The sequence below is a fragment of the Sinocyclocheilus anshuiensis genome, unplaced genomic scaffold (genome assembly GCF_001515605.1).
Source record: "Sinocyclocheilus anshuiensis isolate Anshui unplaced genomic scaffold, SAMN03320099.WGS_v1.1 scaffold88, whole genome shotgun sequence".
In the NCBI taxonomy this organism is placed as follows: domain Eukaryota; kingdom Metazoa; phylum Chordata; class Actinopteri; order Cypriniformes; family Cyprinidae; genus Sinocyclocheilus; species Sinocyclocheilus anshuiensis.
Window position 1 is genome coordinate 451,814 of NW_015555728.1, and position 27,582 is coordinate 479,395.

The 27,582-nt window shown below is 37.4% G+C and overlaps 1 protein-coding gene across 4 annotated transcripts in view; it reads left to right on the top strand.

Moving 5' to 3' along the window:
• The window catches only part of LOC107672748 (armadillo repeat protein deleted in velo-cardio-facial syndrome homolog), a 267,938-nt gene that overhangs the window by 231,219 nt on the left and 9,137 nt on the right, over window positions 1–27,582 (top strand). For 3 of the 4 annotated variants that reach the window (XM_016466071.1, XM_016466074.1, XM_016466072.1), the window contains 6 exons: window positions 2,908–3,025; window positions 4,073–4,244; window positions 7,722–7,739; window positions 9,234–9,305; window positions 25,665–25,792; window positions 27,293–27,443. In XM_016466071.1, the coding sequence (XP_016321557.1) occupies window positions 2,908–3,025; window positions 4,073–4,244; window positions 7,722–7,739; window positions 9,234–9,305; window positions 25,665–25,792; window positions 27,293–27,443 (659 nt within the window). Of the gene's footprint in view, window positions 1–2,907; window positions 3,026–4,072; window positions 4,245–7,721; window positions 7,740–8,845; window positions 8,876–9,233; window positions 9,306–25,664; window positions 25,793–27,292; window positions 27,444–27,582 lie in introns of all 4 variants that reach the window. The other variant, XM_016466075.1, reaches the window with a different exon arrangement.

Genomic DNA, 27,582 nt, shown 5'->3' on the forward strand with positions numbered 1-27,582 from the left:
TATTATTGATTGAGTTATGCTGCCTTAACTAATATTGTTCCTTGAAAGTTGATCAAAAATATAGTATTGTGAAATATTAAAATAACTAGTTTCTGTTGTAATATATTTTAAAAGGTAATTTATTATTGTGACGGCAAAGCTGAATGTTCTGCAGCCATTACTCCAGTCTTCAGTGTCACATGATCCTTCAGAAATCATTCTGATATGCTGATTTGGTGCTCAAGAAACATTTCTGATTATTGTCATTACTGAAAGCAGGTGTGCTGCTTAATTGTTTTGTGGAAACCATGATACATTTATTGGGATTCTTTGATGAAAGCATTTAGAAACAGTAATAGAAATCTGTCATTTGCAGTCAAATCAATTAATCAGAAATGTGTATTCTCTCTCTCTCTCTCTCTCTCTCTTTTTCATGCATCATAAGCAAGCACAATCCAGTATTGGTCGTCCTTTTTCTCTTTATTTTAAAGAGGAGCATTGTGAACATTTCCTAAAACAATTTCCCTTTTCTTACTTTCTCTGCACTCTTTTACTTTTTTTCAACCTCCTTATCTCTCTTTAGCTCTTTCTCCTTTGCCAAGGCTCTTACTGGCTATTGCCCTGTGACAGGGCAATCAATATTATCAGGTTAACCAGTGTCTCAGCAGGCCTAAATCATGTATCAGGGAGAGGTGGCAGTACAGCCATCATGGCATCATGTGTTTGCATGCGATGCCACCTCTCAGCAAGTCATCGCAGACATGCGGTTTTGCACAACGCCACTCTATCCTCATCCTGTCTTTTTAGCCTCAGCTCAGCCTGTATCCATGGAAACTGTATCCAGTGACATCTGTTGCCTAGTAAGCTGCTTGGAGGCACAGTATTGTTTCCTGTCTCTCTTCAGCTGAGGGAAAGCCATCATGGCATCATGTGTTTCCATGCGATGCCACCTCTCAGCAAGTCATCGCAGACATGCGGTTTTCCACAACGCCACTCTATCCTCATCCTGTCTTTTTAGCCTCAGCTCAGCCTGTATCCATGGAAACTGTATCCAGTGACATCTGTTGCCTAGTAAGCTGCTTGGAGGCACAGTATTGTTTCCTGTCTCTCTTCAGCTGAGGGAAAGCACCCTTTATTTATTTCTTGTGCACATTTGTAATTCATGATTAAGTAGTGCATCCTTGTCCTGTTTGTATTTGAGATTTTTGAAGGTCTTAAAAGGCTTAAAAGAACATTTTAGCCAAAAATTACTCGTCCTTGCCATCCAGAATGAAGATTTGGACTCATTCTGACAGCACCCATTCACTGCAGAGGATCCATTGGAGAGCAAGTGATGTAATGCTAAATTTCTCCAAATCTGTTCTGATGAAGAAATTAACTCATCTACTGTACATCTTGGATGGCCTGAGGGTGTGTAAATGATTTTTAGCAAATGTTTATTTTTGGATGACCTAGAGCAGAGCCAACGATGAAGGGTTTTCAGGGTCAGTCAATGAATCATACATTCCTTATGTTATTCTATACAAAAATATATTAGGACTGGTAATTTGATTTTTTAATTAAGATCATTTATTTAAAAAAAGACCTGCACATTCATATAAATAATATAATATATTTAAAAATATATATAATTTACATTTCCCACAATATTATATCTTGGATTCTCAAAACTATTAAGGTACAAGAAATTGTAGGACGTATTCAATATTGTGCTGACTGTCCTTCAGACATTATGGAGGAAAAAGACAGGTAGCTGTAAAAACGCAATCCATCTCTCTTATATCTGGATTGCTGCCACAACAGATGTACAGCTGGAAAACGTTACATTCCATATGGGTTTTATACTGCAAATGGGTTTAAATTTCTTCTGCTGGAAAAGGACTCATTTGTTTGCAGGGTGCTAGTTTAATTGATGTTTTCTCCAGTTGTCGTTTGATAGTGATTACTCTGGAGTGAGGCTTTTTTATGGATAGGATTTTAACTTGGCAGTCTAGTTATAAAAAACTACATCTTGAACAGCTGGTAGGAAAGAAATATCAGGGTAAAGTATGTAGATCACAGGTGGCTCCTGGTGCCTTCTCAGGCTGTGGACACATCTGACGTTCTTTGAATTTTTTTTTTTATATAATGCTGCTAACCATTTAACTTTATAATGTAATCTGTCCTCCATTAATTTTTAAAGAGGGAAATTGGTCATTTTAGCAGGTCTGAGATCAGAACAAGGCTTTAATGGGTTTAATTGGACAGGGTGACTGTATATTGTTTATCATACACTTTCCAACAAAAATCAGTGAATTACCACAATAAAATAATAGCATTGGTTGTAAAAAAGCAATATCTGTCTATATGTTTTTGCCTTTTTGTCAAGCTTTTATCAGTCTTTGCACTTAAATTCAGATTCATTCTAGTGAATCCATTCATATAAACAGTAAATTAGTTATGTAAAAAAACTATTATTAAAATTATAAATTATTATTTTTTAAATAATGTCAATTGACACTAAATCACTGTTTTCAAACAGGTTGTATAAAGATGCTGTATTCCAGTTGTTGTAGTGCTATCACCATAATCCATTGTTTAATCTGTTTAATCATTTCAAAAATCCAAACTGTTTTTGTGCATAGATTAAATTATATTGTAAAATATACTGAAAGTGTATTTTATATATTATAATTTAATATATGAATGAAATATATTTTAACATATTTGAAAGATATTGGCAGGGCCTTAGCTTCTTTTTGCCAATAACTTGTATCTTGTATCTAACTCCTTTTACAAGTTTACCTACTTTAATTATGATTAGTTTGTAGCTTGACAAGTTAAAGTTTCAAAGTAGCTTCCTCAACAAAATCTTTTAATGTGTCAGCTTATGATGTATAATTAGTGCAAATTACTTGTGCTTACTCATGCTTTTGCTGTTTGCCCTAGGAATGTGAGCTCAGACGGTGCAGAGGCACGCAGACGGTTGAGAGAGTGTGAGGGGCTGGTGGATGCCTTGCTGCATGCACTGCAATCTGCAGTGGGAAAGAAGGACATGGACAGCAAAGTAAGTGTATTCAGCAGAGAGAGCACCTGGAGCCTGTATCCATCTTTGTTTAAACATTATACTGTTTTCCATGTTTAACTTTCATTTGGTAGGTCACACACACACAAATCCAGACTTCAGGGAGGGCTGTAATAAATATGAAAGGGATAAAGGGATGTCAGCTTGTCAATATCACAAAACAAACCCAGGCAAGTGATCAGGACCATAATGTAAAGCGAAGGGGTCTTGTGTCATCTTAAAGGTTTTTGTGCGATAATGACTGCCTGGCTGTACATTATCCCACATATTACCCGGCTACTTCTGATATAAGGGTAAATTTTTCGAAATTGAGATTTATACATCATCTGAAAGCTGAATAAATAAACTTTCCATTGATGTATGGTTTGTTAGGATAGGACAATATTTGGCCGAGATACAACTATTTGAAAATCTGGAATCTGAGGGTGCAAAAAAATCTAAATATTGAGAAAATCGCCTTTAAAGTTGACCAAATTAAGTTCTTAGCAATGCATATTACTAATCAAAAATGAAGTTTTAATATATTTACAGTAGGACATTTACAAAATATCTTCATGGAACATGATCTTTACTTACTATCCTAATGATTTTTGGCATAAAAGAAAAATCAATAATTTTGACCCATACAATGTATTTTTGGCTATTGCTACAAATATACCCCAGCGACTTAAGACTGGTTTTGTGGTCAAGGGTCACAAATAATTGAATTGACAAAAAATATTGATTTGCATGTAAATAGTTGTATTATGAGACATAAAATCAGCACAGCTATGTACGTAATCACTTGCCTGGCACAACGGTCAACTATACAGTTTAGCGGTTATTATTCAAACATATTTGACTATACGATGCTGCAGTTGAACAATTATTATTATACAATTACATAATAATTATTATTATTATTGAAAACGTTTTTATTTAGTCTTTAGAAGACAAATGGTCACTTTTTTAAAAATAGTTTTTCCCTTCCAAAATGCCTGCATAAAATTTTTTTCATTCTTTAAATTTTTCTCTCTTGCTGTCTCTTAGTCTGTGGAGAATTGTGTGTGTATCATGAGGAACCTGTCTTACCACGTGCACAAGGAGGTTCCAGGGGCCGAGAAGTTCCAGGACCCCTCAGCTCTTCAGGGCCCTGGCTCTGCTGGCACTCAGAGGAAGAAGAAAGATGATGCAGGCTGCTTCGGAGGAAAGAAGGCTAAAGGTCATTATTGAATTTTTCTTCATCTCATCTATGTGCTTTATACTTCTAAAACAGTGCTGAGCATCTTTAGATCACTGAGTCTTGATCATCATCAGCCGGATGCTTCCATCACTGGCAGGTTCACGGAGGGCAGTATGATCCTAGCGTTTACACAACATCATAAATAGCAGTGCAGGCAGATATTGTAATAGGAAGCTAAATTATGCTCGAATCTCTCTTTGTTTGGCCTGTGCTCTTTTATGACTCATGATTTATTACTGGAGTATCAGTGTTCATCTTTAAATGGATGTGGGTGTAGGTTCACTGTCTGTGTTGCTACATTGTCTGAGTTGAATCAGTTCTTCGAAACACTTCACTTTTAAACTGCTGAGTGTTGTTCAGGTACATATTCTTTACATAATGCCAAGAGAGTTTATTCATTTCCAGGTTCCAGATAGTTTCAAGGTTTTTTGTTTTTTTTAATAATTTTCTTATACTAGTTGTCCAGTATTTTTTGTTCTCTCTTAAATGAACTGATGTGAGACATCTTGAATATATTGTAGCGTTGTGCAACTTCCCAAAATAAATAGGCAGGAGACGGAGATCCAGTTCAAAAGCAGCCAACGGCCTTTGTTTATTTCCTGAACGTTACAACCTAAAACACAGGTATCAGGAGGCATCCTAACTTTCCCAAAAACAAGAAACCGCGAAGGGCTCTGAACTTTTTCTTCCCTGAGCTGAGCTCAAAATGAACTCTCTTCTGCCGCACGCACCTGGCCCCTCCCCCAACTATCCCCCCATTAACAGGTAATAATAGTGAACACATTTATAGCGGGAAGCAAACGGCCTCAGCGCCACAATATTAATGATATAATTTAGTGAATTGATTCTTGAACAGACCTATAAGTGAATTCAATAAACAAACTGAAGGAGCAAAAGCAAGAATGTCAGTAAGCAGCAAAGATGACAACATTGATGTCATGCTGTGCCTCATGGACCCTTTTTAATGAGGTTTGTTTATCTGTCAGCAGCCCTGGAGATTTACTTTGAAGATGCAAGTGACCTATATTTACACCAGAAAATGCCCCTAACAAGCGTTAAGGGATGTTTTCCCGGCAAGCTGTTTGGACATTTCCCCAGCAAAATTTTACCTGATTTAAAAGACAGTTTAGTTTTGCACATAAAACTCCTGACACTTTCACTATAACAGGGCTCCAGACTGCGACAATTTTTTCTGCCTGTGCGACTAAATTTTGTGTGCGGTCGCACTGGCGTGACCACCACGTTGTTCAACTCATAAGCGCTGCCATTTCTGTTGCATATGACAAACATCAAATGGCAAACGAAACTGAAAGCATAACGAAACCGCGCTACTCGTTTGAACTGCGCAGCGCTTCGAGTGTAGAGCCTGGTTTATACTCGCCGCGTCAGCAGGAGCGCGAAGCTGCGCACAGCAAAAATGACGCGCATATTGAGGAAACGATGGATTGTTTTCAAGCTAAAGTAAAGTAAAAGACCGCTTCTTAAACCAAAGGTGAAGATGTTGGTAATCTTGTGGGGGGAAAAAACATGCAAGCACTATCACCGACAGCAAGTTTAGTTTTACTTTTCTTTTTGTTTTCGTTTTAAAAAGCTTGTTATCTTTGCTGTTTACCTCACGTTATGCTATGGAGGCTCTCTTTTATTTATTTTTTATTTGATTCCTCAGTGTTTGCTAAACTTTCTGTAATTTATTAGTCTGTATATAATACAGCATGTGGTGTGTGCCATGCCTCATCTTATTCGTTTTTGTTAATAAACGTTTTGTAAGCTAGCTTGTCATTGTATCTTACTGATTTATTGTTGTTGTGCTTTTTAATTAAGAATAACAATGAATCCATCTTTTGTTTTAGTCTTAAAAAGTGAAAGGTGTGTAGATGTATGTTAGCAAAACAGACAATTATCTTTTCTTGTAAAACGTGACAAGATTGCCAAGCCCGGCTTATAACACAGCAAAAGAGGAACTCCCGTTCATAAAATTCAAATCACAAATAATACTGATGAAGAAGAACGGGTTGAATGTTAACCACTTTCGTTTCCATATAACTATGATAAAAGCATGCATTGATTAATCCCATGTTGTAGCGCAAAAATAAAATTTGCGACCAAATCATGTGCTCGTGCGACCAACTGAGAAAGTTAGTCGCAAAAGAGCGACCAGTGGGAAAAATGAGTCTGGAGCCCTGTATAAACACATAAAAGTTTAGGTTGCTATGTTGGATTACCACAAATTAAAGCAGAAAATGTGTTATTTCTGCACCGCTAGTAGATTTGATAGGAAATTCTCATAGGAAATGCTGTTATTTATTCTTAATTATTAAGTTAGGTTAATTAGTTAATTAATGTCATTTAAATTACACTCATTCAAGAGTTGTGGGGTCAGTAAGATATTCTTTTTTTTTTTATGAATATTTTTGTTCAGCAAGGACACATTCATTTGATCAAAAGTAAATAAGTAAATCATGATTTCCAAAAAAAATTAAAAATATTAAGCAGCAAAACATTGATAATAATAAGAAATGTTTCTTGAGCACCAAATCAGCATATTATAATGATTTCTGAAGAATCATGTGACTGAAGACTGGAGTAATGACTGCTGAAAATTCAGCTTTGCCATCAGAGGAATGAATTGCAAGTTAAAAATCTATTAAAATAGAAAACAATTATTTTCAATTCTAATACTCCACAACCACAACATTGTTTTCCAGTAGTTTTGTTCACATAAATGCTACCTTGCTGAGCATAAGAGAGCTTTTTCACAAACATTTTTGACCCCAAAAATTTGAACGGTAGTGTACATATCACATTATAGTACTGAAGCAAAATAAAACAAGGTCATATTAAACATCTCGCTTTCTTTGTGTTTCCACTTAGCATTAGCGATGCTCAGCACTCAAAGAGGCAATAGATATTCAAATGTCTGTGCTATTAAACCAAATGTGTTAAGCTGTTGAAAAGCATGCCTTTGATAGTTTAGATTACTAAGTAAATTGCTCAAATCTGCACAGTAGATGGCCTTAAAGAGAAAACTGACTGTAGAAGACTGATTATGCTAATGCCCAGTATAGCAGCCCTGCAGTCACTTTGAGAATAAAGTATTACATTATGAATTGTTCTGACAGCATTGCAGAACACAATGATGCATGAAATCTGTGAATATATGAATAAGTTTCTTGTAACCATTTAGTGAATTTGCTGCAAAAAGCTGCATAAACTCTTTTGTCTCCTTTCTGGAATCTTCACTTAAGGGAACTAATGGAACTAATGGACTCCCTCCTCAACTTTGTACTTGATTCATTTTTTGTTAAACTCTCTCTCCTTTTTCAGTGTACTTTTAAGTGGTTCACAAATAAGTTCTGTCTCCTTTAATACACACACTCTCTGAATCTCCTTTCTTCTTCCCTGCCTGCTTTGTTTTCTTATTGGTCTTGCTGCTGTTCCTGCGTTGGCTAACTGTAGAGGAATGGTTTAATCAAGGTGAGTGTCTCTTTCTGCTTTTCCTCTGTCTGTCTGTTTCTCTCAGCATACACTCACATAATGCCTTCCTCTATCTTCATCAGAATAAACGTTTCATCACAGCCCCTCTTTCACTCTTTCACCTTCCATTCTTAAATAACTGGCTAGTGTTCCTGTCCTCAAGGAAATGTCAAACCTGTGCCAATTTAGCTGGTTCAAAGCCCCTTTCAGCTGGCATAGATGTCTGTGTGTCTGTTATCTGTTAACGAGGCCTGCTTTTGCTTTCTGTCTTTTTGCCCATTGCTTTAAAGGGATAGTTCCACTGAAAAATGTCATATTTTACTCACTCTCATGTTGATCCAAACCTGTATATATTTTTTTTCTTTTATAGAACACAAAAGGAAATGTCACAATGTTCACATTGTCCTTTTTCATATAATGATAGAGAATTTTGTCAAACTCTAAGCAAAAATGCCAAAAAGTTCCATAGTACAATCCATACGAAGTGTGCACTAATCAAAGTCTTCAGAAATCATGCAATAGCTTTGTCTACAAAAAAAAAAAACATATTCTAAATTAGATTTTTGTCTTGTTCATTAGTTAAAATATCAAGAAATCTTTAAACAAGATAAATTTACATGAGAAGCAACACTGCATAAGATATTAAGACTTGTCATTAATTCAAACTTGTCTTTGCTTTTAAACAAGTTAAAAAAATCTGCCAGTATCTTGCCAATATTTCATACAGTATTCCCTCTCAAGTACGCTTAACCTGTTTTAAGGATTGTTACAGAAAAAACAATTAAAAAAGACTTTAAATTCTGATGTAATTAAATTAATTAATTTAGATACTTTCAATAAAAATCTTCCTCTCCACTACAGAGATGTGCCTATTTACATTTGGTGCATCGTGATTGGGTTACAAGACACCATGACAATTGCCATTTTTTAGCAATTCACCAAATTTTAATATGTGCATATTTAATTTGTGCAAAGAAGATAAGAGAGCTACAGTGGGGGGGAAAAAAGATTTTTGGTCTTAAGTGATGTTATGGCTTCAGAGTACTTGAAATATAGAGTGTGAGTCATGTGGACTATTTCTAAGATGCTTTTTTGTTGCTTTGGAGCATGTCAAATAAGTTTGGAACAATATGAAGGTGAGTAATGTTCATTTGTAGAGGAACTATCCTTATAACATGTTCTCTGTGTGTGGTAGTGGAGTGGTCTTCATTACTTCACTCTGTTACAGACAGCCGTCCGTCCTCCATGACAAAGGCTCTGCATTTTTAATGGGGGTTCCCACTCTTGCAAGCTGGTGTCAAGAGTTTGTCTTTGCATATCTGTGTAGTAGTTAGATTTGTGTGGCACGTCTGTAACTGTGTGTGTGTCTGAGACTGGGTCTACTTGACATTTTCATACCAGTAAATTCCGTCTCTCATAGAGTGACACTTACAACTGCTCTTTCTGTCTTGTTCCCTTATGCTCTCTTACTCTGTCTTCCCCTTCTTCACTTAGGGAGGAAAAACGGAGAGCATGACAAAAACTATGACACGTTGGACCTACCCAAGCGCACAGAACCCACTAAAGGTATGTCTACTTTTGACACCACTGAATTATTACATCTTTAAGCCGTCACTCTTCTGAAAAAGGGACAGGAAAAGACCTGACTCTTTGGTTTTTCTCAAAAAGAAAAAAAAACCTAGTTATGAAAAGCAGGTGCATTGCTTTAAGGAAGTGAATTTCAGTAAGATACAGTTTAGAAATAGTGTATGGCCAACACACTGTTAGACTACTGAGGGTTGTAGTGCACAGTTTTATGGGAAGTGAAGCTCTGTTCCCAAACCTAGTGAGCTGCCTACTGAGGCGGTATGCTAAAGTCAAGTCAAGTCACCAAGCAATACCAGCATCGCAGACAAATTTACTGTAAAGGCGATACCAAAATGCATTGTGACAAGCTCAGTGATAAAATAAAGATGGTAAACGAGATGAGAGAAATGCACTACCATTCAAAAGTGACAGTAAAGACATTTATAATGTTACAAAAGATTACGATTTCGTATAAATGCTTGTTCTTTTGAACTTTCTATTCATCAAAGAATCCTGAAAAACATGTTTAGCATAAAAATATTTATCAGCACATCTGTTTTCAACATTAATAATAATAAGAAATGTTTCTTGTTCACCAAATCAACATGTGTATTTGAATGATTTGTGAAGGATCAAGTGACACTGAGGACTGGAGTAATGATGCTGAAAAAATAAATTTATCACATGAAAAAATTACATTTTAAAATATGTTAAAATAAAAAATAGTTTAAATAATATTTTTAGTTTTAATATTTTTTATGATTGCGCTAGAGTTGCTGCTGATTCCAGACAAGTCACTTATAAGGTTCTGTGATTGTTAAAGGGGTCATATGATGCGATTTCAAGTTTTCCTTTCTCTTTGGAGTGTTACAAGCTGTTCGTGAATAGATAAGATCCCTGAAGTTGCAAAGATAAGCATCATATGACCCCTTTAAGATGCTGTCTTAGTAGGCAGTAGGCAGCATGCTCACTAGGTTTTTGGAGCAGAGCTACTGCTTGCACAGAGTGCATTGAGTGCACATCAGCATACAGAGATCCTCTGGGAATCCCAGGTATCAGGTAACAGTACTCTTCTGCTTAGGCCTTTTATCATTATGACAAACTCAGCCGTAATCCTCGGCGGCAGAGTGCTAAATAGACAGTGTGTTTTAATTCAATTGATATCCCTCACCAAGTTCATCCAGATAGAATGAGGCAGATTTACCCTCAGAAACAGGTCAGATTGAGGCCTGTGCTGGCTTAAACCATCTGTGTGTGAGAGATGCTCAGACCTTTAGCTTGTAATTGTCTGCAAATCAATCATTAGGGATGCAGGCTAAGGGAGAATTCAGACAAGACATGTTGCAATGCAGTGGAACAGAACAGGGGTCTCAAGACTAGACATGCTGTCTTAAAAACCCTGAAAAACATCAGTCCTTGTGGCAATGGTGGAAGATGTCTGTCTCTATTTACACCCACTGCACAGTCATCAGGGAGCCACTCAATACCTCTTTCCTTCTGACAGACTGATCTAAGATCATTTTACCTCAGAGCTCTACTTATTGAGACAGGAAAATGTTTTATTGAGGCTCATTTTTTATGTATTACTATAGATGAGCCACAAAGAGGGATGAAAAATGTACCATTTTTAGATGACCTGTTTTTTTTGTTTTTTTTTCGACGAGTCTGTAAGGCTTGTGAAAACATCCCATTAAAGAAGAGAAATACTGTTTACTGTTTACCCCACTCATGAGAGGACCATCGTTTGTGTATTGTCAAATTTTAAAAGAGAAAAACGAAGGTGAATGAATAAATAGGAATAATGGGAAATCAAATGTAGTCATAGAGTTTTTGTTGAGAGGTCTACATGTGTTTGTTGTTGGAATGTTTTGCTTGGCAGAGGAAAAACAGTAAAGTAGCTCATGGACAGACCCACAAGGAATCTGCAGTTTGTCACATTTTAATTTGGGAGAAATCTGTGGAATGCATTGGTCTTGAGCATAAGAGGATGGATTAGTTATCAAACTAAGTAATATATTCAGTCGTATATAAGATTTGTAACTGAGAAATGGAAAATAAAACAAAAAATTTTAAACTTGAGCACTTTCAATTATACTATGGTTCAAAAGTTTTGCATCAGTAAGGGTTTTTTTGTTTTTTGTTTTGGAAGAAAGAAATTCATAATTTTTTTATTCAGTAAGAATGCATTAAATTTTATTAAATCAAAAGTGACAGTAAAAAACTGGAGTTCTTTTTAAATTTGAGTGAAACGATCACAGTGTTCACAAAAACATAAATAGAAAACCGTTATTTTACATCGTAATAATTTTTCACAACATTATTATTATAATATTTAACAGTATTACTGTTATTTTACAATATTACAAATATCAAATAAATTCAGCGTTGGTAAGCATAAGAGACGTCTTTCAAAAACATGAAAACATCTTACCAACCTCAAACCTTTGAACAGTAGTGTACTTTTCTGCACACTTTAGTACATCTTGACTCTATAGGTGTTGCAATCCTGCAGAAATCTGCAGAGTTCTCTGTGGACACAGAGTGTGTGTGATCCTGCTCAAGGGTTGGTGCATCCGTGTGAGAATGTGCTGACTATTGCAAAACTCACAAAGCCATGTTTGTTTTTGAGCATGTGTCTTCTGGTGTGTATTTTCACTTTTCTCACACAGCTTTGAGACCAGTTGACCTTCCAGATACAAACAACAGTCACGTATTAGTTAAAAGTTTCAACAGCCTTGTTCTCTCAAAATGTTTTTGAGTAAATGGTTGCCAGTCTGGAGCCATAAGTAGCGGTTTCATAAAGTTGTAATGGCAGCTGTTCAAAGTCAACAGCATTTCTTGTCTCTCTTTAATTAGCCTCTTTCTCATTAACATGCAAAATGGGGATGAGCTGATTAATTTTTGTGGTTTATCAATGTAAGCTGATTTTTCTTTTTTAATAGCTCAAGTCATGCAAGCAGATGAGCTTTAAAAAAAGTTAAATTTTTTTCTGTCTTGTGCCATGTTATATTTACATGATGGTTCGATAGGCAATTAAAAAAAAACCTTACTCCTCATCCACTTAACATTAGTTTTGAAGCATTAATTATCACAAATGAATCCTTTTTGTTAAAATGTTAAAAGACACATTAAAAGCCTTTTTTTAACAGGAAGAGCAATGAAGTTTGTAATGTCAATTGGCTGTGACTGTCTGATGGAGACATAAGGCCTCTGAAAGCACCGGGCTTTGTTTTAGACATAAGACATAAACCTGCACTTGTTTGAACAGGAAAAATAACCTCGCCTGTCTCTTTGCTAGAGTGTAATGAATACACAAGGATTCACATTTGTCCATGAGGATATGGTTAGGGTTAAGAAACAACAAGCGATCAGATGAATAGCAAGTCTGGTCTGATTTCGGATGGGATTGGCACCTGGGGATTAATATGCAATAAAAAGAACAGGGTAACTGAGTTTAGTGTGCAATGGGACTGCTTCTATTGTGAGTCTCTTTCTGTGTGATATATATCCATAGATCATAAACGTGTGCTTGAGAGGCTGCTGTGACAGCTTAGAGTATTGAGGGATTTTGGTCGCTTAGCTGAACCTGAGATACACAGCCAATGTTTATTCACTGAGCATCTTTGTTGCATTTTATGCCTCAAGCATTTGGTTTCTGAGGGGTCCTGTTTGGAAACTACAAGCCATGAAAGATATGAAGGCTTCCTCGCTGCATTATTCACTTCCATGGAGAAAGAGACCAGAGAGATTTAATTAAGGATTCTGAGGTAGATGTGATTGACAATGAGCAGACTGGGGTCTGTTCCAAAACCCTGTGAGCTGCCTCGTGCCTCACTGCCTAAGTAGGCAGCTGCCTTCTGAGACCATATCCTAATAGTGATGGAACCTTATAAGTGACTCATTTAAAAAAAATTCAATAAAATAATTAAAATAGTCATTTATGCACTACTGGTCAAAAGTTTGGCATAATGAAGATATTTAAATATCACCAAGGCTGCATTTATTCGATGAACAGTAAAAAGAGTAATATTTGGAAATATTATTACAATTTAAAATAATTAATATATTGTAAAATGTCATTTATTTCTGTGATGGCAAAGCTGAATTTACAGCAGTCATTACTCCAGCCTTTAATGTTACACAATCCTTCAGAAGTCATTCTAATATGCTGATTTTGGTGCTCAAAAAAACATTTTTTATTATTTCCAGTGTTGAAAACAGTTGTGTTTTTTAATATTTTTGTGGAAAATGAGATACACTACCATTTAAAAGTTTAGGGTTGATTAAATGTTAATTTAAAATAAATAGATCAATAAATAAATAATCACAATTATTCAGCAAGGATTCATTAAATTAATCAAACGTAACTGTAAAAACAATCATTTCAACAGAAACCCATGAATATTGGGAATTTGGCCACAATGACCAACAGAAGCAGCTTGGTTTGAAAGTAACTTCTGTGTGAGTGGTGCTTCATTCATCGCTACTCTATTGACAATAGCCAGTGGACCTTAATGTGACCTCTAGAGTAATGAGTGTGCCCTGTGACCCCTTAAAAGCAGCTCACAAGGTTTTGGAGCAGAGCAAATGAGTGCATGTTCTTTGGTGTTAACTGAAATGGCATTTTCTGTGCTAGAGGTCACAGAATGTGGAGGTCATGTAGAGAAGCTGTTAGTACACCTATTGTGTTCCTTAGCCCTTAATTCAAACAGTGAAGCCATTGTTGTGTTTCATAAAAAATGAGTCCTGAGAGAGATGAAGACGCTATGAATTAATTACATGTCATATTCTCCCCTCTCTGGCTTATTCCTTTTTTAGCACTCTCATTCCCATAACATAATGACATCAGGTGGAGGGAATGATGATGAATCATGTTTACTGTGTTCTGCTGTGGTTTCTCCTGTCTCTGAGCAGCACACTTTACACAGAGTCCAACTTGTTTACGCGTGAACCTTTAAAATGAAAACCTAAGCTCTATTCCAAAGCCTAGTGAACTGAATTGCTGTCTGCTGTTTACATAGGTAGCTACATTCAAAGACTCTTTAAACGAATAGTCAGGGAGGAGCTCACATTAAGTGCACGGGTGACATGACTCACAACTGATTGCAGAAGAATTTGACGTTAGCATGTTCATAAACTAATGACTCCACACTGTAATTAACATGAAGACATAGGGCACACAAAAATTGAGGAAAGTAGTCATTATTTTTGTAGAGACTTTGATATTAAATGACGTGAATGAAAGCATGATTTATGGATGGATTTAGCTTTTTAATAGACAGTTTGTCTAAATTGAGCTCTCAGGAGGCAGTATAATCATGTACACAAACATCTTGTTTAAATAAAAAAATTCTGCCTGTTTTCCATTAGAGTACAGACTTGATAAACTCTCAATGCACTTTTTTTTCAAAGCTTTTAGCATTTGAATTGTTAGTGGTTAGTGCATAAGACAGGTTTTTGCGCTGAACTTGAAGTGGCACAACTGTTTAGTGAATTTGCTCAGTGCCAGCTCAGCAGTTTCTAATAAATTCGTGCTTTTGTGTGTTTGCCTGTTGATTAGACTGTGGTGTAATACCTTATGAAGCTCCCTGTTTTTTTAATTATAGAGATTTATTTTTCTTTGTAGATTTGTCATCACAAAATCCAAGTGCTCGTTTGTACATTAGACAAGTTTTCCCAAGGTTATTCAGCAGTTACAGATAATAGCTTTTTTAGCCTTCTCCTGAAGAGATGTGTGCCTTTCATTGCATTGCTCCATATCTCGTTTAATTTGCCTCTGTTGCCTGTTGACAGCTCGCCCGGTATGGAGATTTACGTGTCCTCCAAACAGAGCTGAGCGGTACAGACGGCTCACTTTAGAACAGCATCTTCCCATCGTGCCTGGCGGCTGGGTTGCTGAACCATCCATTGAATTTAGAGAGCTTCTTAACAACAGGAACAACATTCTTAATTGGCATGTTTTGCAGCAATCTACACTTGAGAAATCCATTTGTGTTATCCATTCGAATCCTCTATTAGGAGACTGTCTCTGCTAGGATTAGGTATTCTGCTCTAAAACTGAAGCTGCCATATTTTTCACTGATGTTTTGTTAATGAACTCGAGCTCTCTACCGACGTCTCTGTTTATCAGAGCTGTACATTTCACATTTATGCAGACATGCCTCATCTGGCCCTCGTTCTGTCAACACTGTCTTTCTCCCACATGCTGAGACGCCTCTGTGACTTTGAAATAACAAAATTTCCTGACTTTTGCACTGAAAAAAACAAACAAAACATTTTTTCTATCAGTATTTCAGTCTTGTTTTCCAGTAAAAATGTCTAAACACCCTTTGTTTATTTATCTTATTTATCGTTTTTCCTTATAAATTACGTAGCAACTTGTTTAAGGTAATAAGATATGCTTTCAGAGAATGTATCTATATGTAATCATTTATTTATATTTAATATTTTTATTTATTCATTATTTTTACCCCATTGGCAAATGTTTTTTTTTTCTTGTTTTAAGCATAAACCACCCTCATTTTAAATTTCATTTATGCTTAAAACAAGAAAAAAGGACTTTTCTAAAGAAAAAAATAAAGCAGTTCTCTCAAATATGAATGCTCTAGATTCATGTTTAAATCTCAAATATGAAAACTTCACTTTGTGTTTGATGGAAAACTATGGAAAAAAGACAGGATGAATGACTCATTATGCAGGAACAATCCCATCCCACCTGCTGTCGAGCTTCCATCCTCTTGCAGCATCTTCATTCGCCCACATGGAATGTAGCACTCAGATAACGTCTCAAACAGCACTCTGTTAGAAATCACATGCTCTTGATAGTGGACTGTAAGTAAAAACAAAATTGCCAGAAGATGACTGCAGCTGCTCATCATCATGGTTGGAGACACACCAGAATGGCTTACTTCTGTGCTCATTAGGTGGTCTTAATGTAGTTTAACAGCTACCCAGTTCCTCTTGAAGATAAAATATACACATACAATGTTCCTGGCAGCATGTTCTGATTTTGGGGTGATGATAAAATCAGAATTTTCTGGGTGTACACCAAAGATGCCACCCATGGAGGTGCCAGTCTGTGAAAGAAAACTGGTGGTGCCATCCTGTCGCTTGCCAATTATTATCCCACCCGCTGCTGACAATATTGATTCTATTGTAACACAGATCGAGATCAACAAAAGACTAGCAGCTTTTATGTGGCATGGTGCTGAGAGGCAGTACAAGTCTGGAGATAGTGTAGCGTTATAAGAAGAATGAAGAGCAGGATGTTCTTGAAGTCTTTCTTCAAGAAGTCTTGTGTATATACAAGTTTACATCATATTTATTACAATGATGAGGAGGGACGCATACACAAAAGAGGGACCTATGACAAAAAAGGGGCTTGGTGAAAGTCATTGTCCTGATGACCAAGCAATATCATACCACACCTGGGCCTCTGGGACACCAGGGCTTTGTCCAAATCCTGTAAAATAAAGCAGATTTTTCAGCAGCCGTTTCTCCAGTCTTCAGTGTCACAAGATCCTTCAGAAATCATTCTGATATACTGAAATTGCTCAAGTTCTGACATTTCTTATTATCAGCTAATTACCGTAGAAATAGCCTTATTTAGTGTTTATCTGCCACCTAAGATAAAGATGTTTTTGTGAGCGGCAGCCGTGTCAGTTTCAACCAATCAGTGAACTGATTATTAACAACCAGTCATGTAACATTTAACTGAACTTATAATGGACTGTTGAAAACAGTTTAGGCTCAATTAATCTTCTCAATTTCCATATGAAATCATATTTACACCAATCAGGATTTCACAGGTGATGACGCTCTTTAGGCAAATCGTCAAAAACGACATCACTTGTGCCACACGAAAAAAAGGATAAATGACAATAATTAATAATTGAATTATTAATTACAGAATGGCACAAACACAAATTTCTGTTATGTTTTATTTAGTTCTTAGTAAATACAAATGTGACCTTGATGATTGTAACTATAGCAGTGTCTGCTCTGAGACCACAATGTGACCACCGCCTCCACTGCACAAAACGCTTCCACTACGAGAGAAAGTGGCAGTCGTGTGGCGATTCCACCGCTTGCCGTGTGAAAGGGCCTTTAGGCTGAATTCAGAACAGCACACTAGCACTTTTTCTTCCATATAAAGATGGTAAAAAGTTGTATGCTAGTTTGCTCTAGATTCATAGCAGCAGAGGCAGGGAACAGTTAGGTTCAGGTGAATTTGATCAAGCTCTTCCAGCAGCATTTCTGATAGCAGCAATTTTTGGCCACTAGACCTGGTTCAGTGATGGGCGTGCAGAGTAGAGGTCTACACGGGTCCAAAAATTCGTGCCCGAACCCGAAGAGACCCGTAAATGTGCTACACTGAACCAACCCGGACCCGTCTATTATTTTGAAAGTTGGACCCGGGCCCGGGCAGAACAGAAAATAATCAATAATAACTCACATCACTCATGAAGGTATCCATTATCACCGTGCGTGTGCATTAACTCCGCCCACCCTGCTTCTGGATGACGTCGCTCGTGTTTGTTTGTTTTTTCCCCCACCTTATTTCAAATTACCAACTCACACTTTTCTCATCCTAATTTTACAAGTTGAAAGTTACAAAACAACACACGCACAGCGCTGACTGACTCTGATAACAGCCGGGTGTTCTCCGTGTCCGATCGACTAGGGAATTACACACAATGTTAAACAGACCCGGGACCCGAAGTAATAGATTGGGACCCGACCCGGACCCGGCTGACCATTTAAAATATAGCCCCGAACCCGTACGGATCCCGGGTCCTCGGGTCTCGGGTCCTCCGTGTAGACCTCTAGTGCAGAATCCATTATCATTCGAGTGAAGGCAGATCCTCTGTCACGGCTTTCCAATTAGGACTTGGGCAGTGATCTGATCCCAGATCAATCTAAAATGCTAGTTTTCCATCTGGATCTCTTGAAGGAGCTTGCAAATAGCACTTGACGCCAGAAGGCCACAGAAAACTTAATGATGGATATAATAGATTATGTGCATCATTACGCATATGTTATTGTTTGCGAAAACAAGTCCGGCAGATAGTGTCTAATGGGTACGTGACTGGTGCAGGTACAGTGCATGTGAAAATGAGCCAGCCGAAGTAGCCATTGTCCACTTTAAAACCTCATCAGTAAATCATTTGTTTGGACTTGCTTTTGAATGTCTATCATTTGTGACCCTGGACCACAAAACCAGTCTTAAGTCGCTGGGGAATATTTGTAGCAATAGCCAAAAATACATTGTATGGGTCAAAATTATAGATTTTTCTTTTATGCCAAAAATCATTATGATATTAAGTAAAGATCATGTTCCATGAAGATATTTTGTACATTTCCTACTGTAAATATATCAAAACTTAATTTTTGATTAGTAATATGCATTGCTAAGAACTTCATTTGGACAACTTTAAAGGCAATTTTCTCAATATTTCGATTTTTTTGCACCCTCAGATTCCAGATTTTCAAATAGTTGTATCTCAGCCAAATATTGTCCTATCCTAACAAACCATACATCAACGGAAAGCTTATTTATTCAGCATTCAGGTGATGTATAAATCAATTTCGAAAAATTGACCCTTATGACTGGTTTTGTGGTTCAGGTTCACATTTACTAAAACCTATTAATAATAGTTATGTTTATTACTATTGCTGTTCTATTATTGTACTATAGAGTCTGGCTGAGTAAATGAGGGCTGGTTCATAATATTACCCAGCATCTGTACATGATGCAGCAAATCATTCTTCACTGGCCTAATGGATTAGGCAATAATTACAGGGCTGAATTAAACTACCGGGAGGGAATAGAGTGAGATTTACCCTCCCATCGGTGCCTTTGTGTGCTGCTTTTCAGCCAGAAGAGGATGTTTCTGTTTCTCAGAGAGATGCTTTACGCACACACACACATACTTGAATGCAATTAGGCACAGATTACTAGGCAAGCCGTCAGTGGCGTCTAAACTAAGAGCTGCCAGCGTCTATTGTTTCCTGTTTTGTAAACATGCCATTTTATAAATGAACTTTATAAGATTATAATGAGATTATAATTTGTGCCACACACTGGCCAGGTTTTTTTTTTTTTTTTGTGCCAGTGAAGAATGAGGCGTCAGAGGACTTGTGTATGCGAGATGAAGAGCCAGGGAGAAAAGAAAAGATGTGGAGCATGTGAGAGAGGGAAACGGAGAGCTTGTGATTATTTATCATGTGCTCGAGCATGGGATGGCAGGAAGGTGGGTCGTGAAGAATGGGAAATGACATCAAGCCTCCGACAGGACATCCTTCTCCAGGCAAAGCAGATCAGACATATCATCCGCTACCGGCGTCCCAGCAATGACTCAAACAAGCCTAACAAAGACACTATGCAGCTAGAAGAGAGAGAGTGTCAGCCAGAGAGTCTGAGGGAGACAGAGAAACAGATGAAGGTTAGAGGAGGAGGATTGCATACAAGAAATAGAAAGTGAGAGGAATTTGTAAGAATTCCGCTGTTGTGAATACACACAATTTAAACTGTTTAGTAAGCTGCATACAGAGTCAGAATTTTAATGCATCATTGACACACACCCAATGCTGTTCCAAAAGGTAAGCAACTTAATTATCTATCCAGATTCTAAGGCAGCATAATATGTATCCTTCACAGAGAATGAATGAATGAATGAATGATGCATTTATATAGCGCTTTACTGTGTATTGTTGTACACCCAAAGCACTTTACAATCATGTGGGGGGGTCTCTCCTCAACCACCACCAGAAAATAATCCCTGAATGCATTAAGATGAGAAATTCTAAATAAATATAACTATTATATAAATATATCTATATATTTTTTTCACAACATTACTTTTATAGTATTTTTGATTGCTGATACTGTTATTGATTTTACAATTTTTATATATTACACTAGATTTTGCGATCCTGAAAAATATAAAAATAGTCAGAGTAATTAAATTATTTATTTTACACAGTACATATGTGTGATATATTGTTATGCTTATTAGAGTATTAAGTAATTTAGCAGCATGTTAATGCCAAACTCTGTTGAAATCAATTACAAGTCTCCTGTGTGGAGCACTACTTTGGTCACATCTGGAGTTTCATATGTAGCGCATTTAACATTTGTCACTTATGAGACTTCAATGACAGTTAGGATGCTGCCTTAGACAGCTACCTATGTAGGTAGAAAGCATCAAGGCAGCTCACTAGGTTTTGGAATAGAGCTTAAGTGTGTGTGTGTGTGTGTGTGTGTGTGTGTGTGTGGAGTCATTCACAGCATCAAAAACTGACAGATGCCGTCCCCAGAATTCATAACAGATTGTTTAAACAACGTGATTGGTTTTTGTCTTGTACCACTGAAACTCAATGTTTATTTCTGTCCTGGGTGAAATGGCTGTCAGACAAGATAGACAATAAAAAAAATCTCAGTGGAAAAAATTCTGACAGAACTATGTATTTTCACAAAAACACTATCTACATCAGCCGTGTGCTTTTAGCCTGTAGGCATCTCTCTTTCAATGATTTGAAATCAGTATGAATAATGCCTCTGTCCTGTTCTGTTTGGTAATCTGCTTGGTATTCACTGGGCAATCTATACTTTTGTGTTGCTAACCATTTGAATTAAACGTGTCATTATCATATAGTGAGATCATAACACCGGTGCTATGAGTTTGCAGCGCACCACACAGCGCAACTCATGTTAAGTGCTTTTGCTGTGCGTTCTGCATGATATCTTTTTCTTCCTTCATTCTCAATGCATCGCACGAGCCACCACTTATGTCTGTGTGAAAGTTAAATGAGCCAGAGCTAAAGGTGAGCTCACAAACTTTTTTCTCTCTCTTTTTAGTGGAAGATGGCTCCAAAGATGTAGCCTGTTCAACACCAAATTAGATTGATTTTTTTCCCCCCAGGATGCTATGGCACAGCCCTCACACTTTTAGTTTCTCAATTTAGCCTAGGCAGACACAAAAGCTATGTTTCAAAAACTAGAGAACTGCCTTGCCGTCTTCAGCCCACATCGGCAGCTGGTTTCTAAGGCTGCATCTTGAATGCAACCTGAAATGGAGCCTCATACATGACTGATTTGGAATGCTCTACATAGACAGCAACTCCCCACCTAGCGCTTCTTACATGTACACAATAAAAATACACACACACAAATATTGGGTGAAATATTATTTTGTAGTATTAAATGCAATACGAGTTCACTACCGTTCAAAAGTTTGGGGTCAGTAAGACTTTTTACTTTTTTTTTTTTATGAATACTTTTATTCACCAAGGACACGTTAAATTGATCAAAAGTGACAGTGAAGACATTGACAAGTTACAAAATATATTTCAAATAAATGTTGTTCTATTGATTCTATTCTGAAGGGTCATGGGACACTAAAGACCCTGGAGTAATGGCTGCTGAAAATAGCTTTGCCATCACAGGAGTAAATTGCATTGTAAAATATATTAGAAATGTAAAACGGTTGTTTTAAATTGTAATAATATTTTACAATATTACTGTTGGGTCAAATAAATGCAGCCTTGGTGAGCATAGGAGACTTTCAAAAACATTCAAAAATCTTACCGACCCCAAACTTTTGAACAAAAGTGTATATAGTAGGCATTTCTTGTTTTGGATGATTTTTCTCACAGTTTAACCATTGCACTCAAGTGAAGGATACCAGGAACGCTGCCTTAGAAGTTGACCAAAATTAGGCTTTTGAAGGAAGCATAATGTTGCTGCCTACCTTTTTAAACAGCCTTCACATCCAGAGTGCACCTGTCTAGGCAGCTTAGTAGGTTTGGATCAGAGTTAAATTATACATTTATATTCTCTGTCTCCTGTCACCTAGAGATGTTTGTCTCTCTTCTTTTTTACTCTCTCCCTCTCTTTTACTCTCTCCCTCTCTTTCTTTAAAGTCTATTAATGAATAGATTTGCTAGTGTGGTCGGACAGTTGGTTGCCTGGGTAATTGAAGCAATGGCTGTTTTGAAGTGCTAGTGTATGATCGTCTCCTCCTCTGCCTACTTGAATTTTATACACAGGGCTGCTTATTTCCTCATCTCCTCCTACCCCTTCAATACTCAATCAATCATGCACCTCAAACCTGGGCTATCCATCTAGTTTTAGTATTCTTTTAAAAAGATGCAGGGTTAATTCTGGACTTCATCTGACCTCTAGATCTGTAGTAATTCAATAATGCAATTCAATTTCCTCTCTCTCGCACTGATATCTCAATGAATCTCTCAGAATGAGTTTAGCAGCTACCGTTGTTTTGGTCTGTGGACGATTGATCGAGGTTTTGACAAATTCGGCCCTTCAGAGTTTTTTTTATAAAATGACCACAGGAAAATATGAGATTAAGGATATCTTTTTCATAATTTCAGACACTGGATTCTCATGCCAGTGTCTATTCCATCACCATCTCTGGATATAAATATGGATTATTACCATGACATTCCACCCATTCTCTCTACAATGTATTCTTTTATAGATAGCCACTCAAAAGGTTTCACAGCTGTTGAAAATCTGTTCTTGGCAAGCTTTGTGCCTCAAATAAACATCCCCTTCTTTCAGAGGCCCATTGTGTTTAAAACCCACAGGAACCTTGAGAAATAATGTGAAGTACATTAATCATGTCCATACTGAAGCAAGCCTGTCTTGGTATCTTCTAGTTCAATGCTACAATCTCAAAATTATTTACATAGAAAAGTAATTAATCTGAAAAGTTTTGTCAGTTGAAGGATGGAGTTAGGCGAGTGGATGAATAGAGAGGGAAAATCTCTTGTTAGGAAGGGTGATTTGAAGACTGACATTCCACATAATACGAGCCATTGAGGGCAAGTGGAAATCAAAAAGACCTCCTTGGGTGAGTGGTAACAAGCTGGTCTCAGCAGCCAGGATCTGGTATAGGATGTAACAGTGGGACTTGGCCAGCGAGAGCACAGGGGAGAGAGAGAGATTCCACTTTTAGGAATGAACCAGACCATTTTTAGAGTTGGCCAGAGGCTCTCAATCTATAAAGATTGACAGGCTTGTCCATTCCGTTTCAGTGGCCTGTGGAGGGATAAGGGGTTCGGAATGAGAAAGAAAAGAAAGGTGCTTTGTTGGTGCATCCTATTCCCTGCAGACTACACTACTTCCTGTCTCCATGGGCTGCCCATGTGAGCAGGGATGCTGTGATGTTGACTGTAAGCCATTACCACCTTCCTTTTGGTGTTGTCTGTTGGCATTTGAAGTTCCTGGCACTTTGTGGATCCAGCTCACAAGGCATCACATAAAGAGTAAGTGCGGTGTTTGTTCCAAAAAGTTGACTGTCATTCAGGCCTGCTTGGAGTTGAATGGACAGGACTCATTTTCTCTCTGGAGACGCCTTAGGGGAGAATCCATTCTTTCTTTCTCATCATCTGTATTCACAAATTCAAGTATACACCTTTTCATTGTAAACCGAGAAGCCTAAAATGATTTTTCCGGTACAGTATAACCGTGACAAGCAATTTTGTATCACCAGCAACAATACATTTATTTTATTTTAACTTTTATGATTTTATTGTAGCTTTTTTTTTTTATTTATAGTCACACACCAGCAAACATGCATTAGTGTGGTAGCTCTTCCATCTTTTTCTGCACTCTACCGCAGTGCAAACTCATTTCAGACATGTTACCGAATTACACTGTGTTGCAGTTTTGCTGCTTTTGTATGAATATCATTGCTCAGCTTCCTTTGAATTTCTCCAGACTTCACGATCTTGATGTGGCAGTGAAAAAGGTGGCGGCCTGTTGAACCACCACACATCCGTCATGCGCAGTCTTGGCTAAATGCTTGCCCAAGCCCAGGTCATGAAGAGAGTTCATGTGAACATGATCAATGTGCGGTGGTTGCATAGTAGAAGATTTGAACTAAATGGTTACCCTCAGACCCAGACAGGAACTTACAGAAGTCAAATATTGAAACTTTCAGTGGATATTAGTTGATTTTACACAGGAATAGTTCACACCAAAGTGAAGGTTGTTTCAAATCTGTATACCACACCATGGCCACTAGGAAGATTGCAAGAAGATACTTTGTAAGACGTCTCAGTGTTTCTTTTGTCCATACATTGAAACTCAGTGGCATCCAATGTTGTTTGGATCACATTGACTTGTATGGACAAAAACAGTTGAAACATTCTTCATATTATATCTGTTTGTGTTCCACAGAAGAAATAAAGTCATACAGGTTTGGAACAATGTGCGGGTGAGTAAGTGATGACAGAATTTAAATTTTTGGATTCAAATTTAGCAGTCTTTACAAATAGCCCAAATTATTTTCAATATTGCAATGTGAAAACAAATGTACAAATTAGTTAATTAGATAATTGTAATAGAATAGAATAGAATAGAATATTATGCATTTTAGCACAAGTGTCACTTGGTAGAAGTGTCAAATTAGGTAGATGCGGACATAAGTTGTGTGACGTGACCTCATCCTTAAAGGGGTCATATGATGCGATTTCAATTTTTCCTTTCTCCGATAATAATAATAAAATGCTGTGATACATTTTTTGTGTATATTTTTTTGTTTATTTTGTACAAAAAAACAGTTGTGGTACTGTTTTGAGTCTCCACTTGGTGTGTCCAATGTAAAATCTGTTCCTAAAGCAAAACCAATTGAGAACCACTGGAATACACGAGAGAACTTTCTCTGTTTGTGTTTGTTAGATCAGTGGATCTTGTCTTGAAGTTCTCAGAGCCATGGCTTATTATGAAAATGTAGAGGAACACACACACACACACACAAAGTCACATCCCAGGGAGTAGCATACAGTGAATCATATGTCCGCCGGCATCATTTAGCATTTAGGCAGAAGGAGGCTAATTATCCACTCCGTACTATCACTGCAAATGTCTCCAGCCTAACTGGGTATTCTCAAAATGTCTTTGTAATTTGTGTTGGAGGAACTGACCCTGAATCAGCAAGAAGGAGCTTCTTCTTTTGGGTTTCTGACCTCGAGTCATGTTTAATGAAAGACTCCCTGATTACATTGCCTGAGATTGGGCTGCTGTTATCAAGAAACCAAGCGTCCATCAGGCTATTGGCTTTTTTAGGCAGTTTGTCTATTGAACTGCTCAGTGTATCTGTGAAAGTGGAGTGTCTTTGATTTTCTGTCTTTATTTCTCTGTCGTGATAATCATGCATTTGTCCTACCCTGTTGTTTTGTCCACTTTTCATTTCGCCAGGTGCATCACAACACTGACAGGAGGAGATGCAATCAATTTTTACCCCATAGCTAATCTGTATCTGTCTGTGTTCGACTTTGTTCACCAGTGTTTTATGTGTAATTCTGTTGTCTATCTGTCATATATGTGTGCAGGTTTTGAATTACTGTATCAGCCGGAGGTGGTCCGACTCTACCTGTCCCTGCTTACAGAAAGCCAGAACTATAACACGCTAGAAGCAGCGGCCGGAGCTCTACAGAACCTCAGCGCTGGACAGTGGACAGTAAGTGTCTTCTCAGAACATTCCTGCACATAACAAATTTGGGAGAACCAGGAATTGGAAACTGATTCCTATTTAGATCCATTTAAAAAACAATCCCAGATCAGAATTATTTTCATGATATTTGATTCCACAGAGATTCAGGATAGGGCATTTTATGATGGACATCATCATAAAATATAGAAATAAAACATACAGTAATTAGAGCCGTTGTCATGACGACATCCCCCATCTTATTTTCTGTCAGCTGTCCATGTGAATCTTTTGAGAACTTATAAACAAGCATTTTATTTCTGCTTTTAGTATAACTTTTTTTGTGGTATATACACTACCATTCAAACGTTTTTGTTTTTTTATTATTAAAAAAAAAATGTGTAATGTTTTTTAACGAGAAGTCTCTTATGCTTACCAAGGCTGCAGTAATATAAAAACAGTAATATTGTGAATTTTTTTTTTACAGTTTAAAATAAGTTATATATTGTCATTTTACATATTTTAAAAATGTAATTTACACATGATCCTTCAGAAATCATTCTAATATGCTGATTTAGTGCTCAATTTTCACATATTTTATGTTATTATCTATATCAAATGAAGACGGCCTGTTCAACCATCACACCATCGAACTTTGATTGGCCTGCTAGAGTACATCATGCAAATCCATAAACCTTAATTTGTAATGTTTTGTTTTTGTCTGCTTCCAGTGCACCTTGAACACATTCCTAGTCAATACTTAATTACGAGTGTGACATGTCTGTACCACAGTGTTCTGTGGGGCTCTCGTTTCTCTTGACGCAGAAGTCAAGAGGAAATGCCCCTAATAAACACGCACATCCCCCTAGACCTATTGCAAGAGTAAATCCCATTAAACTTCACTGCCCTGACCCTGCTTCCTTTTCCATGTCGGACCTGAAGTGCAGCTATGCATAAGCTCACAGCTTCTCTGTCTGGTACCGCCGCTTCAGACCTGCCTCATCTCTATGCCTGGTGACCCACGTGTGCTTGTGAACCCAGAGTTCCTAGCTCATCACAAACCCCTGCTGTAGGGAGACGGGCATGTCACGTCTGTGGTCTATAAGAGGATTTGAGAGATTTTATTTATTAATTTATTCTCTTTCCTACTTTTCTGCAAATGTGTTTCTAGGCTCACTACCATCTCCTAGTGGCCATGGTGTGGTATTGCAACAACTTAATTACTATCTCAGGGGCACTGGTTGAGGAATAGACATTTCTTGTGTCACCATAAAGGTTTTGTGATTCATGGGGTTGGAGTGAAAATGCACACAAGTCTAACGGGGAGCAAATGGCTATTTACTGGATTGCAGTTTCCCAGAATAGAGGAGCTTTTTCTTGCACACATACTCGGAGGCATATTCCTGTTCTGAAAGATTTACAGAGCTGCATGTCTGGCTGAGCATAAGTTGACTTGACTTAATGAAATGAATGCAGTGGAAAATGTCTGAATCACTGGCTTAATACAGTCTTTTCCTCTCATTTCTACAGTGGTCGAACTATATCCGGGCGACAGTGCGTAAGGAGAAAGGACTGCCAATCCTCGTCGAGCTCTTGCGCTCGGACTCAGACAAGGTGGTGCGAGCTGTGGCCATCGCTCTGAGGAACCTGTCCATCGACCGCCGCAACAAAGACCTAATAGGCAAGAGTAGCATTTCTAGATCATTAGTGCCCATAATGTTAAACACATATTTACATGATACTTAAATTTAGTAATTTAAAGGGATACTCCACCCCAAAATGAAAATGTTGTCATTAATCACTTACCCCCATGTCGTTCC